Source organism: Martes martes (assembly GCF_963455335.1).
Source record: "Martes martes genome assembly, chromosome: 6".
Taxonomy (NCBI): Eukaryota; Metazoa; Chordata; class Mammalia; order Carnivora; family Mustelidae; genus Martes; species Martes martes.
Window position 1 is genome coordinate 11,940,828 of NC_137893.1, and position 12,918 is coordinate 11,953,745.

The 12,918-nt window shown below is 39.5% G+C and overlaps 2 protein-coding genes across 5 annotated transcripts in view; one reads left to right on the forward strand and one right to left on the reverse strand.

Annotated features, from left to right (window-relative positions):
* The window catches only part of TFB1M (transcription factor B1, mitochondrial), a 79,694-nt gene that overhangs the window by 48,599 nt on the left and 18,177 nt on the right, over positions 1-12,918 (forward strand). The window lies entirely within an intron of this gene.
* CLDN20 (claudin 20) lies at positions 7,224-8,214 on the reverse strand (the record flags this gene model as incomplete). The annotated part of the gene is made up of 1 exon (XM_080806832.1): positions 7,224-8,214. One exon carries the CDS (start codon positions 8,212-8,214, stop codon positions 7,555-7,557), a length of 660 nt encoding a protein of 219 aa, XP_080662958.1. The 3' UTR covers positions 7,224-7,554.

The window sequence follows — 12,918 nt, forward strand, 5'->3', positions numbered from 1 at the left end:
TGGAGATGTCTTGTAGGCCATCATCAGATTTAAAAATATTTGTGCTTTCAGGTATTTTCTGTCCTAGAACAGGTGGCCATTGTAATGAAAAAAACAACTGACCATATTAGCTTGCTTTCTTCTTGTAATGCACATATGTATGTATATAACATTTTGAATAGTGTCAGACCCAAATATACCAAGATCTTAACTTCCAGGCTTTTATAGTTAGGGTTATTACCATAATCCAGACTCTTTAAGCTATTTAAATTTTACCAAGGGTTTCTTAATTTGGATTTTGAAATATTTTTAGTGGAAAGTTTCTCTTTGTTTTCATTACCTAGTTGAGGGCATTTGATGGTATTTAGAGGTTGTTACCAACCTTATCTTTGATTTTGGGATAAGATACACATGTAGTTAGTTGATTAAATGTTCTATCCTATAGAATTAAGGCCTCATGAAAATACTTAGTATTTGGAAAAATGCTAGCTATATTTTTGGTTCACTTTCCTGAGGGATGTTTGCTTTTTGGCGAATTAAACATATTTGCAGCGATTTTCTTTACCTCCTTTTTATCATGTTGTAAATATTACATGCAGGGAATTTATTTGTAATCTGGGAACACAGTTATCAGGGAGAGAGAATGTATTATAATAAAGCAAACAGTAAATTTTGGTTCTAAAGGAATTCTCTGCTGCTCTGAAGTAGTTTTACCATATTAGAGCATATCAGGAATACTCTGAGGAAAGCCAGAAAATATCTGACTGATAATTGTATTGACCAAGCTTTTAAAGTTTTTATTTTCTAAGTAAGAAAGGGGAATAATTTTATAGAGGAGATAAAATAACAGTATAAGTCTGTCCCTTTGGCTAAAGCTTTCTGAACACAAGAGGAGAAAGTCCTAAACACAAATAACCACAATACAAGTAAAATATGCTTAGAAGTACAGGCAGGTTCATTGGGGAATTGAGAGAGGGAGGTTACTTCTCTATAGATGCTCAAAGAAAACTTACTAACATTCAGTACTTATTCTCAACCAATCCTGAGAATTAGATATGAGCACTGCTTTTGTGGTATTTCAAGAACTTATTTATAATCACTTAGGATTTTTCCTGTAAGAATCTGTAATCCCCTCTCTTTATTGGTCTTTAGACTAATTTATAATCAAGCTTTAATGGCAGAACTTTTATTTCCACGGAACTGTAACAGTCCTGTCCTGGCTAGTCGACCTAAATTCTTGCTAAACTCGTTACTCTCATTAACTTCTCTAGTGCTGTCCCCAGTACTATACCAAAATTTGAACCCCAAATTCTTCTTTTTTTTTTTTTTTTATTTTTTTATATTTTTTTTTTTAATTTTTATTTATTTGACAGACAGATCACAAGTAGGCAGAGAGGCAAGCAGAGAGAGAAGGGAGGAAGCAGGCTCCCCGCTGAGCAGAGAGCCCGATGCAGGGCTCGATCCCAGGACGCCGGGATCATGACCCGAGCCGAAGGCAGCGGCTTTAACCCACTGAGCCACCCAGGCGCCCCCCCAAATTCTTCTATACAGAAAATGCAACCTCTTACAGTCATAAAATTATATCTGTTGGCTTACTCTAGTGTGCCTTAATCTCCTAGAGTTTGTAGTATATAGAGTTTAAGTTAGAATTTTAAAGTTTTGTATTTCCATTTCACTTTTCAGTTATTTTACCAATGACAAGACAAAATACTTCTTTTGCAGTGCAAATTCATGACTAAAAAATGCTTCCATGAGCAAATAACACTTGTTTCAAGCTGACATCTCTAGTCTCCTGAGAATCCACATATTTCTGGGGCCCTACGGTAATTTTTTACTGATCTACTGATGAAGCTGTTCTTCACGCTACTCAAGTTTAAGGACTACTAAGCTGTTAGCTAGAACCTCAAAATTCTGTGTCATTTTTCTCTTTTAAAATTGTGGTCGTGGGGCTCATAACCTAACATACTTCCAACAGGGGCATCTGGGTGGCACATCCGCCTCTTGGTTTTGGCTCAGGTCGTGATCTCAGGAGATCGTGATCTCAGGGTCCTTATCTCAGAGTTGTGAGATCAAGCCCTGGGTCAGGCTCCATGCTCAGCAGAGATTCTGCTTGGGAATATAAATCTCTTACTCTCCCTCTGCCACTCCCTACTGTGTGCTCTCTTTCTCTCTCAAATAAAATAAATCTTTTTTATTTTTATTTCTGTAGGAAATACTTCCAACAGAATGGATAGGCTTTAGGTCTAACCACTATACGGTAGTTGGACCTACTAGGTAAGTCACTATAAAAGGAGAATTGCAACAGGCTCTTTGGGTTAGCATGATAGGAGCAGTACACTCTAGTGGAAGAACTGGCAGTTACTTTAAAGGAAGCTAGACCTACTGGAATTCGAATGTTCCTAATTATGAGAACTTGGTTAGGTTAATAGGTTCAACTTTACTATATCCTGAATTGAGGCAGTATTATCACACTTGAAGGATTGTTTTGAGAAATAATCAATGTGAAGTAATGGGAGTATCTAGCATTTGGAGGCAGTTAGTGGAAGGTAGCTATTATGATTATAAGCAAATATTTATGGACTAAGTTGGTATATTTTGATATAGTTGTATGGGTTTTAATTTTTAAGAGCTTCATATAGTTTATATCTAATTTTGCATATTGGGAGTACTGCATATGGAGCAAGTTATCCCTAAACATGGTACAGATTTAAACATACTGTCAATACAATTTTAGATGAATTAATGATGATACACCCATGACATTATAAAGAAAAGGTCAGGACTTGAGGCATCCACGCCTGACCTTTGAGGATCACATTTCAGAAGCTTTCAGCTATCCTTGCTGACAGCCCTCAAGGCCTTGACTTCTATGTGAAATAATCTCGAGCTTAGTAAAATGGGTGGATTCACGTAAGAAAGCCATTTTCATGCCTTTGTGTTTTTCAGAATCTGATATTAAAGATATTTCTGCTGTATGTTATCCTGTGTTTGAGAATCCTTTGGACATAAGGTCAGAAGACTTAACGTTCTTCTGCTTAAGTAATATTCTTCTGTGTTAGGTCTGGTGTTGTGGATTCAGAGATTGTGGTAAGAATTTTTGTGAAAGTGGCATATTGAGTGCTCTCAGAAGAGTGGTGTGGGAAGCAGGATAAAGCAAAGGGGGGAAAGCTAAACCAGGAATATTGTTCTGCCTGGAGACTTCCTTCAGCCTGATTCCACCGGGTTATAGGGTGGCAGGGAGAAGGGGAACTCTGGGGCACAAATTGTCCCAGAGTCAGTCAAGGAAGCAGCCTGTTGTATACCTGTGTGGCCAGTCTTCGGCTCTGGCCATCTCCTGGGAGCAGTGGTTCCCTCACCTACCAAGGGAGGCAATTCCAGGTCTGTGAGCCGGTAGCACCGTGCAGTCACAGCCGCTGGGGGTGGTTGCACAGCCCGGTGAGAGCTCGGGGAAAGCCCAGAGCGGCCTCGCTGGGCCCCCACCTATAGACAGAGCCGTCAGATTTTTTGTGTGGCTTTTTGTGCTTTGGTTGTTTAGAAGTTCTAGACTGTTTCATGTTTAAATCCTTTGGTAGCCTTTAGCAAGGATTATTTAATAGCATTTTTTCTTTCTTTTCTTTGTAACTTTAGTCTTTCACCTTTATCATGTTCTTTGTACTTACTTTGCCAGAAATTTTATTGTAAGTAGCCTCAAATTCTTTTTGAAAGTGGACAAGTCTAAAATAAAAATGTGTAGGGGCACCTGGGTGGCTCAGTGGGTTAAAGCCTCTGCCTTCGGCTTGGGTCATGATCCCGGGGTCCTGGGATCAAGCCCCGCGTCGGGCTCTCTGCCCAGCGGAGAGCCTGCTTCCTTTCCTCTCTCTCTGCCTGCCTCTCTGCCTACTTGTGATCTCTGTCTGTCAAATAAATAAATAAAATCTTTAAAAAAAAATAAAATAAAAATATGTAAACTAAAACCAGTTTTATAAGTAGAAAATTAACCAGTCTTTTTTAAAAACCCAAGTAAGTGTTGAATAGAAACAGAATATTTACTATTACGATTTACCTTAATACTAGTTATATTTTAATAACTACTCAAGAATAAACAAGAAATACTCTAAATCCAAGGAAGAAAGGAACAAAATTGCATTTTTGCAGGTGATACTTTATGTATGTACAAAGTGCAATGAAGTGAATAAAAAAGTTATTGGAGGTAATGAAGAGATATACAACAGGTTCTGCAAGATTGTAGGCTAGGATGGAAATCCTCAAAAGTCAATAAAGTTAATTTATGGTAAAGCCATGTAGCTAAAAATATGGTAATAAAAGGAATGTAATGAGAAAACACTAACTCCAGAATTGAACCTCTGTCTACGTACCCCAGGCTGCTCCTGCCTATATGTATGTGTGTAGTGTGCTGACTAATGACCTCACCTGCCCACGTCGGGCAGGTATTCCGGAGGGGGTAGGGGGGTATCTCAGGGTACCCCTTTCACCATTACTTGCACAGTGAATCACTAGTTACCACCTTCTGATATCACTTATGTTTCTCTTAAATCTATCCATTCCTGTACCCAGTTCTCCTGACTTAACCTGTGTCTACCTGTTTGCCGGAAGTGTTAGCTGATTTCTTCAGTCATAGACACACACACACACACTCACACTTAATCTGCACACATGTCTGGTCCTAGGTAAAATAAGCATGATATTCTGGGGCTTTCTGGTGTTTTCTTCTTTTGGTTTTGTTTTGGTAACTTCTTATTTTAAAAAAAAGAAAGAAAAAATGAATGTTTAAGTATATTCAAATACGTTAGACCAGAGCTTCTCAACCTTATCACTATTGACATTTTCGGCCAGAAAATTCTTTGTTGCCTGGGCTGTCTTGTGCACTATAGGATGTTTAATAGCTTTTCTGCCCCCCCGCCCACTATATTCCAATACCATTACCCCAGTTGAGACAACCAGAAATGTCTCCAGGTGCTGCCACATGTCCTCTGCAGGCTCCACCCACCCCCAGTTGGAAACCCACTGGGTTAGACCAGGAATCACTGGGCAGCGTCCATTGCGTGCTTATCCCCCCACGCATGCTGTGTGCATATCGTCTCATTGAATTCTCACAGCCCCTCTGTGAGTAGGTGCTATTTTATCCTCATTTTCACATGGGCAAACCCAAGACTTAGATTCAGTAATATGTACTGTGTAGCGTTGTACCCTGTGTGACCTTGTACCCACCTGCTTTGACTCTAGAGCCAGGTTCCCTCAGGTTGAATGCCATCTCTCCATTTACTAGCTGAAGACCTTGGGCAAGTTAGGTAGTGATATTTTTCTCTACGTCAGTTCCCCCTAGGTACTAAGAATAGTACCCGCCACCTAGAGTCTTTGTGGGGTTTAAACCAGTCAGTGTACATACACGAAGGACTGAAATAGGACTGGCCTGCCCTTAGAAGCACTTTTGCAAGTCACTGAGAATACAATGGTAAAAAAAACAAACACTTGTCTCCAGTCTAGTTGGAAATGCAATCGTGTTAACTAGTAATTTGTGATGGAGCGTTCTGTGAGGGTGCAGAGATGGAAACAGCAAACTTCTTCAGGAGTCAGAATTGTGTTCACAAAGGAGACCCCACTGACCCTGAAGGATGTCGGAGCTTAGGCAGGCACGGGGTGAGTGTGGGAGGATTCCGTGTGGAGCAGTGCAGCAGGGGGGATCCCGTAGGGATCAAGGGATTCCAAGCCACGTTATCATTGATATGTCCGGTCTGGATAGAGTTAGGCCGTTACTTATATGAAATGGCTGCTTTTCTGGAGTTCAAGACATTCCTACACCTCTTTAAGAAAATATTCCAGAGCTAAGTAAAAATTATTTTTTGAAGTATATATTTCATAGAATATATACAGTAAACTTTTAGTATAGGACTGTAGGATACGTAAACTGCAAATGAAGCCAGTCACATTGAGCCAAATGAGAGAGCCATATAGCTGTCATAGCAATACTGTCACATTAATTTGCATAAAAATATTCTTTTTATCAGGTATTTTTAGTATGACATTTGTTTGGAAAATATTTTGATTCCTAAAGGAATCGATTTTTTTTTAAAGATTTTATTTATTTGTCAGAGAGCGAGCGCCCAACCAAGGGGAGCAGCAGGCAGAGGGAGAAGCAGGCTCCCCGCTGAGCAAGGAGCCTGATGCGGGACCCTGGGATTATGACCTGAGCCAGTGGCAGCTGGTTAACCGGCTGAGCCACCCACGTGTCCCAGAAATCCATACTTTAAACAGTCATTTAAACTCCTGTTTAAATCTTTTCCTTATTCCCATATGAAGTATTACCTTTTCATTTTAGCTAATGACATTGTTAATAGCTAATGACATAGTTAATAGCTAATGACATTGTTGCAGAAGAGAAATGCGTAAACTAGGTATAAAATACTTTAGTCTCTACCTCTATAGGCACAAATGAAAAATATGTACTCACATAAAAGATATTCTTCCCACTTCCTGAGTTACTCATGTACAAAGAAATAGTCCTTTTTTTCTCCCTTTACCATTATATGGTGAACAATGACTAAGTTTAAATTACATGAATTACTAGAAACAGTGTGCATTGTCCCCATTGCACATTAGAAAATCCAGTTTTTATTTTCTTGTTATTTGAATTATGTATCCTAATTTAACTTACACTTTTTAAAAACATTCTTTATATTTTGTTTTTCTATTAACTAACTGAAGCAGTTCATTTATAAGAGAACAGCAATGTTCTGCTAACATGAACCTAACTTGAGAACAAAAATGACAAAGGTAACATTTATCACCCAAATAGTAACCAGTGAGAGGGAATTGGAGGGATCTGAATTGTTGTAGGATAAACGGACTTAATCTGGAACATCCTCTTGCTAGCAGCAGAAGTGCTCAAGGCACTTCTTGAGCATTCTCAGTCAAAATGTTGTCATTCTCATTTACTTTGTACCTAAGGCTTTCAAGTCCCAGAGATTTCAGGGTGTGTTTAGTTTGGTTTGGTTTTGCTTTGCTATGGTAGCATTTACCAACTTTGAATGTCCATTGCTGGCTCTCACACATGTACATGGTGTTTCTAAAATGAAAAAAGAAGAAGGAGGGTCATAGTAGGTGGGAACTTGGGGAGGTTGGTTTGGGCAGCACCGAAGACAGGCGGACATCTCTTCTTTCCCTTAGGTTCGAACAGTGGGGCTTGAAAACAGAAGCAAGTCATTGTGGTGTTGCAGACAGACAGCAAAAGCAGACGGTACCCTAGATCAACACCAGAGAAAGGTGCTTTTTTGTATATTTGGCAGTTTAGTTCTTTTATAAGATCCAATCAGTAACAACCCAGAAGATACATCAACAGTTTATCTCAAATGGGGGAAAAAGCCATCAGTTAATGGCCTTAATATAACAGAACCTCTCTCAATTATAGACCTCTCGATAAAACATGAAAATACTAATGGAAAAATAATCTTAAAACAGATAAACAATTGTACACAATAGTTTGTCGGCATTTTAAGTGACCTTATTTAGATTTTTTCTCTAAAGCAAAAAGACAGAAGTCATAGCAGGCATCTAAAAAGTCCATGTTCATTCAGTTATTTACACATAATCTTTCAGGTTGTATGCTGAATTGCCCTCTGGTTGTGTGGTGGAGATGTGCTGCTGCTTGGGTGGATAGAGCCAAGCTTCTGGATTCTTTTCAATGCAGGAAGTGCAGAAAATCATGCCAGAGATCAAGAGTAGTATGGCCGAAATGAATCCAATATAGACGGCTCCTCCGGGTTCGTGTTTGTTGCTTTCTGGAACTGTCAGATCCAGAAAGTTTGCTACGATCTCCTTTGTGTACCACACTGTTGGTATCAAACCAGAGACCCCCGCAGACATGAAACAGACTCCTCCAGCAAAAGAGGCGTGACTCTTTGTTTCTCTGTCCCCTCCTAAGCGAGTGCATTTCATCCCTACTGTAGAAGCGCAGATCCCCAAAGCAGACAGAACACATGCCAGGATCATGGTGGCCCGTGCGGCCTGCACGTGGACGGGGAGGGACAGGATGGAGTACTTCAGGGTGCAGCTGAACATCCCAGTGCTGTACCACGTGCAGTCCATCCACAGCCCGTGCAGCTGCACGATGGCCGTTATGATGTTGGAGCCCGAGTCCACGTTCACCTTCCAGTTAGGCAGCAGAGTGGCTGTGAGTACTCCAGACACTCCGGATAAGGCCAGGACGAAAGCAAGGAGCTGGAGCCCAGCTGACACCATGACGTCACCTTTATCTTTGCCCACCGTTACCCCGTATTTGATCAAGATTGTAGCTTTCTCTCTGCAGCAGGGAACCAAGTGACAAAGGCTAGGGAAAGAAGACAAAATCAGTATTGAAAGAAAGCATAAACAAAAGGGCTTCCGTTTCCACATCCAGTGGGAGCAAAGAACACATTTGAATAGACCCCACCGTAGATGAGGACATGGTAGCCAAGGAGAAAAGCTCACACTGGGCCCTCAGAGGCTGCCATTCTCCTGAGTGTGTGTGGATGGGTGCTGCTTGATCCGTGGCGCAAAGGAAAGAGCCGTCCGCTTGTTCTTTTTAAAACTTAAACTTTGCTGAAGTTGGCTATAACGTGGGCAGCGGGCCTTGGGAAATTCTGACATACCAGATTCTAGCCGGAGGATATAATAAGAATTTTAATAGCATTAGAGGTTTTTAAAACTATTTCTTCCTTATTACCTATGGAGTATTTTAATTAGAAACAGTGTTTAAGCCCAGTTCTTAAAAATGATTTATAAATACATAGTGGAAAAGTTTCAAGTATTCAAAAAGATTGTTTTATTAAAAAAAAGTTAAGCACTCACCATGTGCCAGACATGTGACCCAAGTGAACTGTTTAAGGAGGAAAGGAAATTCACAGAAAGAAGGTAAAGCCATAGGCATGATTATCCCTGATTTCCAGTTAATAAACTTTTGCAAAATCCTTATCTAGGTTAATAGTCGTTTCACATCAGGTACAGGATACTCAGAACTGGAACAATTAAGCCTCTGTCTCCTGCTCATGAGAATGTGAGATCCTGTCTAATTGGGACCAGAATCATTCCCTGACCCAAATGAAATCGTCTGCTGCGAAACCGGTTGTCCTGACGGACTCAGAAGTAGTGACACTGAATCTTGAAACTGCATGCCAGAAATAACCACATCATTAGTTGTATGTGAAAGGATACCAAAAATAATTTAACCTTTTTTTTCTTTCCTTTTTTTCTTTCTTTTCGAGGAGAGAAAAGATAGCACTGAATTTGTGGCTTGGCTCTGCTTTAATCTGGCAGCACTTCCTGCCTTGGAAGAAATACAGTGGTTTCTGAAATACAGTAATAACAGCTTTTTTGTGTTTCTGCGTTAATTTTTGAATGATGTATTAAGACATTGTGGCTCTACCACAATTCATGTATATTTCACAAAAGGCAGTATGGACTCTGAACCCAAAACACTTGGGTCAACTCTTAGCTTTCCAGAACCTCTCTGTGCCTCAGTATCTTCTTCTGGAAAAGCGGAAAGATTATTGTATATATATATCAAAAAGTTAAATGCATTTTAAGTGCTTAGAACAGTATCTAACACATAGAAGTATTCCATAAATTAAAATTGACTGTTACGCTTTGTTTCTTGTCATGTGACAATTGATATTTAATGGCATTTGAAATTTTTCTCTTCCTTCATTGAGCTGATTTACATAGACTCTTAGAGCTGAAATAAACTGCAGATAAAACTTTTGCATCATCATTTTTTCCGGTCAGGAAGGACACTGAGGCAGTAAATCACCCTGTGTCACACAGGTCTCAGCAGCAGTATCCTGCCTCTCCGCGCCTCTCCCCACCGTTACCCCGAGACACCCTGGTGAGAGCCTCTCCGTGTGCTCCCCAGGAGCAGAGAAAAATGCTACATCTGGAGACAGAAAGCACCATTGACTGTCAACTGCATTCGCTCCCTGTCCCATCTAGAAAGAAAAGCACTTGAGAGGGCAGTGATAGGACACATGGCTTAGCCTCACACTCGCCCAAGGAGGCTGATGCCGGGCTTCTGTGTAATATCTGAAGTAATACTAATCCGCGCCAGTATTAAGAGTACATACTTGACAGAGTTAGAACGCTGCTTCTCTAAGAAGTTAAATCCTGGGCTGTCGAAATACCTTTGTTCTATTTTTGTTCGTAGTCTTAAAATGTGACAATTTTAGGGAAGTGTTTTCCTGAAATTTTAAATTCTTAAATATCAGACTTAAACACACATCAGAGTCGTTAGGCTTTGTGTGGAACCATACGGTTCATTTCTTTCTGTTTTCCAAATTTCTTTTCGTATCTGAGACCAAAATAGAACAGAAGTTAAAGATTCTAGAAGAAAATGAAACACGTTTATAGTTTTATAATAGCTGTTTTCAGGTTTGGGTTTTAACGTCTCAGACCCCAGCCAGTTCGTTAAATTACTGCCTTCCCAGACCATTTTCAGCTTAGGGTTTCCTCAGCGTCGAGATTGCTGTTACCATTCTCTAAGAGCATCTCATTCCTCTATTTTTACTTTGGTTGAGTAACCTTTATGTGTGGATCCGTCTGTGCTCAGCTTCCCAATTATAACCTTTTTCTTCCCATTAACCAATACATTTCATAAATTTCAGTGTAATTCAGGCTTGCAGACAGCTTGTTCATCTTAATTAACAAGTACTGGCAGTGATAAATTACAGACAGCCACAATCAGTGTAAACAATATGACATTGCATTCAGTTAGCAGAGTGCTCGCTTACTGTTGAATATTGGATTTTAAATGCTTTCTTCTGCAGAGAACTTAGGCAGAAAGAATTTGTTCTCTACAGTGAAGGTCACTATTCTTTTCCTTTGTAAAAATGTACTGGCATGTTAGCCATCTTGCTATGAAGTCTTTTTCCTTTTTTTTTTCTTCTTCTCCAGCCACAAGTATGATACAGTTTGTGGCCTGCTCTCTCAAATTTCTATCCGGTACAGAATAAAAGCACACTTTGTTTCACTGGTGGCGGCGGTGGTGAAATGCTGTGGAAAGTAAACAGGAGCAGTGGGGTCGCAGGTACAAACTTAGTTCTAAATAGAGAAGGCTCGCATGGTTCCAGAACGTCCTGCATACGGAACCCACAAATGTTAATTTTATCAGCTATTTGCCAGCAGAAAATCTGGAGTGGATTTCATTAAGATGTAAAGTCAGTTTTCCAGACAAGATTTATTCATAACAAGACGAACATTTAAAAAACAGATTTACAACTTAAAATTCAAGCTACATGATACTTAAAGGTCTCTATGTTTCTGAGCATCCCTGAAGCTTCTCATTTTCCATACCTTTTGTCAGGAGCCGTCAGTGTCTTAACTCCCCTCTGTCAGTGTCTTCCAGTGAAAGTGTGTGAGGAGGAGAAGCCACACACGTGAGGCTCATCTCCCGGCTTCCGAGTATTAGTGACGAAGCTCCAAGAAGTTAACTTGCAGATAAAGGGCAACATGGAAATCTGAGGTAGAAACTGCTGATGGTGCTGGAAGATAAATACCAGGTTCTCCATCTCATTTTTTGAGCTGTGGGAGAATTAAGAAAGGAGAGGCGGGGAAGGGAGGGAGTTGTTGTTACAACAGGATTTGTCGAAACCTGAAAGCTGAAAATGCTTTTGTGTCACTGTATACAGAGGAGGAATTATTTGGGTGCTCACAAAAAAGGCTTTCTTTTCCTTTAATATTATGTTTTAATCCACAGTTATAATTTATTTTTGAATTTTTATCTGTGTTGGAAGATCTCTTTTATTTTTTTATGTCCCCAATTAAAGAATGTGGTCTGAAATATTTTTAACTAGATTGTGCTTTGCAAGTGATAGTTGAGACTGTCTTTTTATTCGAGTGCTTATGACTTGCTTGAAATCAAGAGTCACAAAATTGGTAACTTTGAAAAAAATTAAGAAGTTTTTAAAATATATATACTTTTTTTTTTAAATAAAAGGAAAAAGAAAACTCAACAACTGCTGACTACAATCTGACCAGTAAACCTACAAGTATTTTGGGGGGGGGGGGGTGGGCGAGTCCTTAAATTTCTTCTGTTATTCCTTCCACTGAGAAAGGTTTCTGAAGTGTAACTTAATAAGTTAGAACTTCTAGATAATGTTGTGAGGAAATTACACCAAAGTGATGTGAGGGAGCATATTAAGTGAAACAGGGAAATCAAATATTGAGGTCCTAGTACCATGAATAATGATACAGACATATTTCATGTCCATCTATTTTGGGTTTGCATATTCTTTTTCTTCACTAATTTAATTCTACAAGCTATAAATTCATAGCCACTACAAAGAAAGATAATTTTAAATTGGATTTTTTTAATTTTCCAAATGTTGATAGCCATATTAGATCTCAGCCATTTCTTTAAAAGCAGTGAATAAAATACACATTTCAATTATCTGGATTTTTTTCTACATTTTTTTTGTTTTTGTTTTTGTTGCTTTGTTTTCATCTTTTATAAGTCTGGCATTTAGCAATGTATTTTCTTCTCTTAGAAATCTAAAGCCTGTGGATTTTTTAGCCATAGTGTTACAATTTTAATACCTAAACTTTTCTTTTGTGGACATACTTAAACAATTCTTTGTGTAAATCCTGGACGAAGTAGAGTTGAATTTCAGGCACTAACAGAAACAGCATTGTTGTTTCTTCCGTAGCAGAAGAAACCCGGCAGATCCCTTTAGTGCCTCGCCTTGCTTTGCTCTCCGTTGTGGTCAGTACAGATTCACCTTTGCCGAGGCTTCCTGATGGCAGGCGGAAGGGCCAGCCTGCTCCCAGCTCTGGCCTCCAGAGTAAGGAGGCCTTATTTCTGTTTTCAGAACATTGGTGATCATTCTCCTGCTTGATGGAACACTTATCCAATAAAATATTAACGCCTCTTTTAGAAGAGCAGACTTCTGAATGCAAATAACTTCCATAAATCACAGA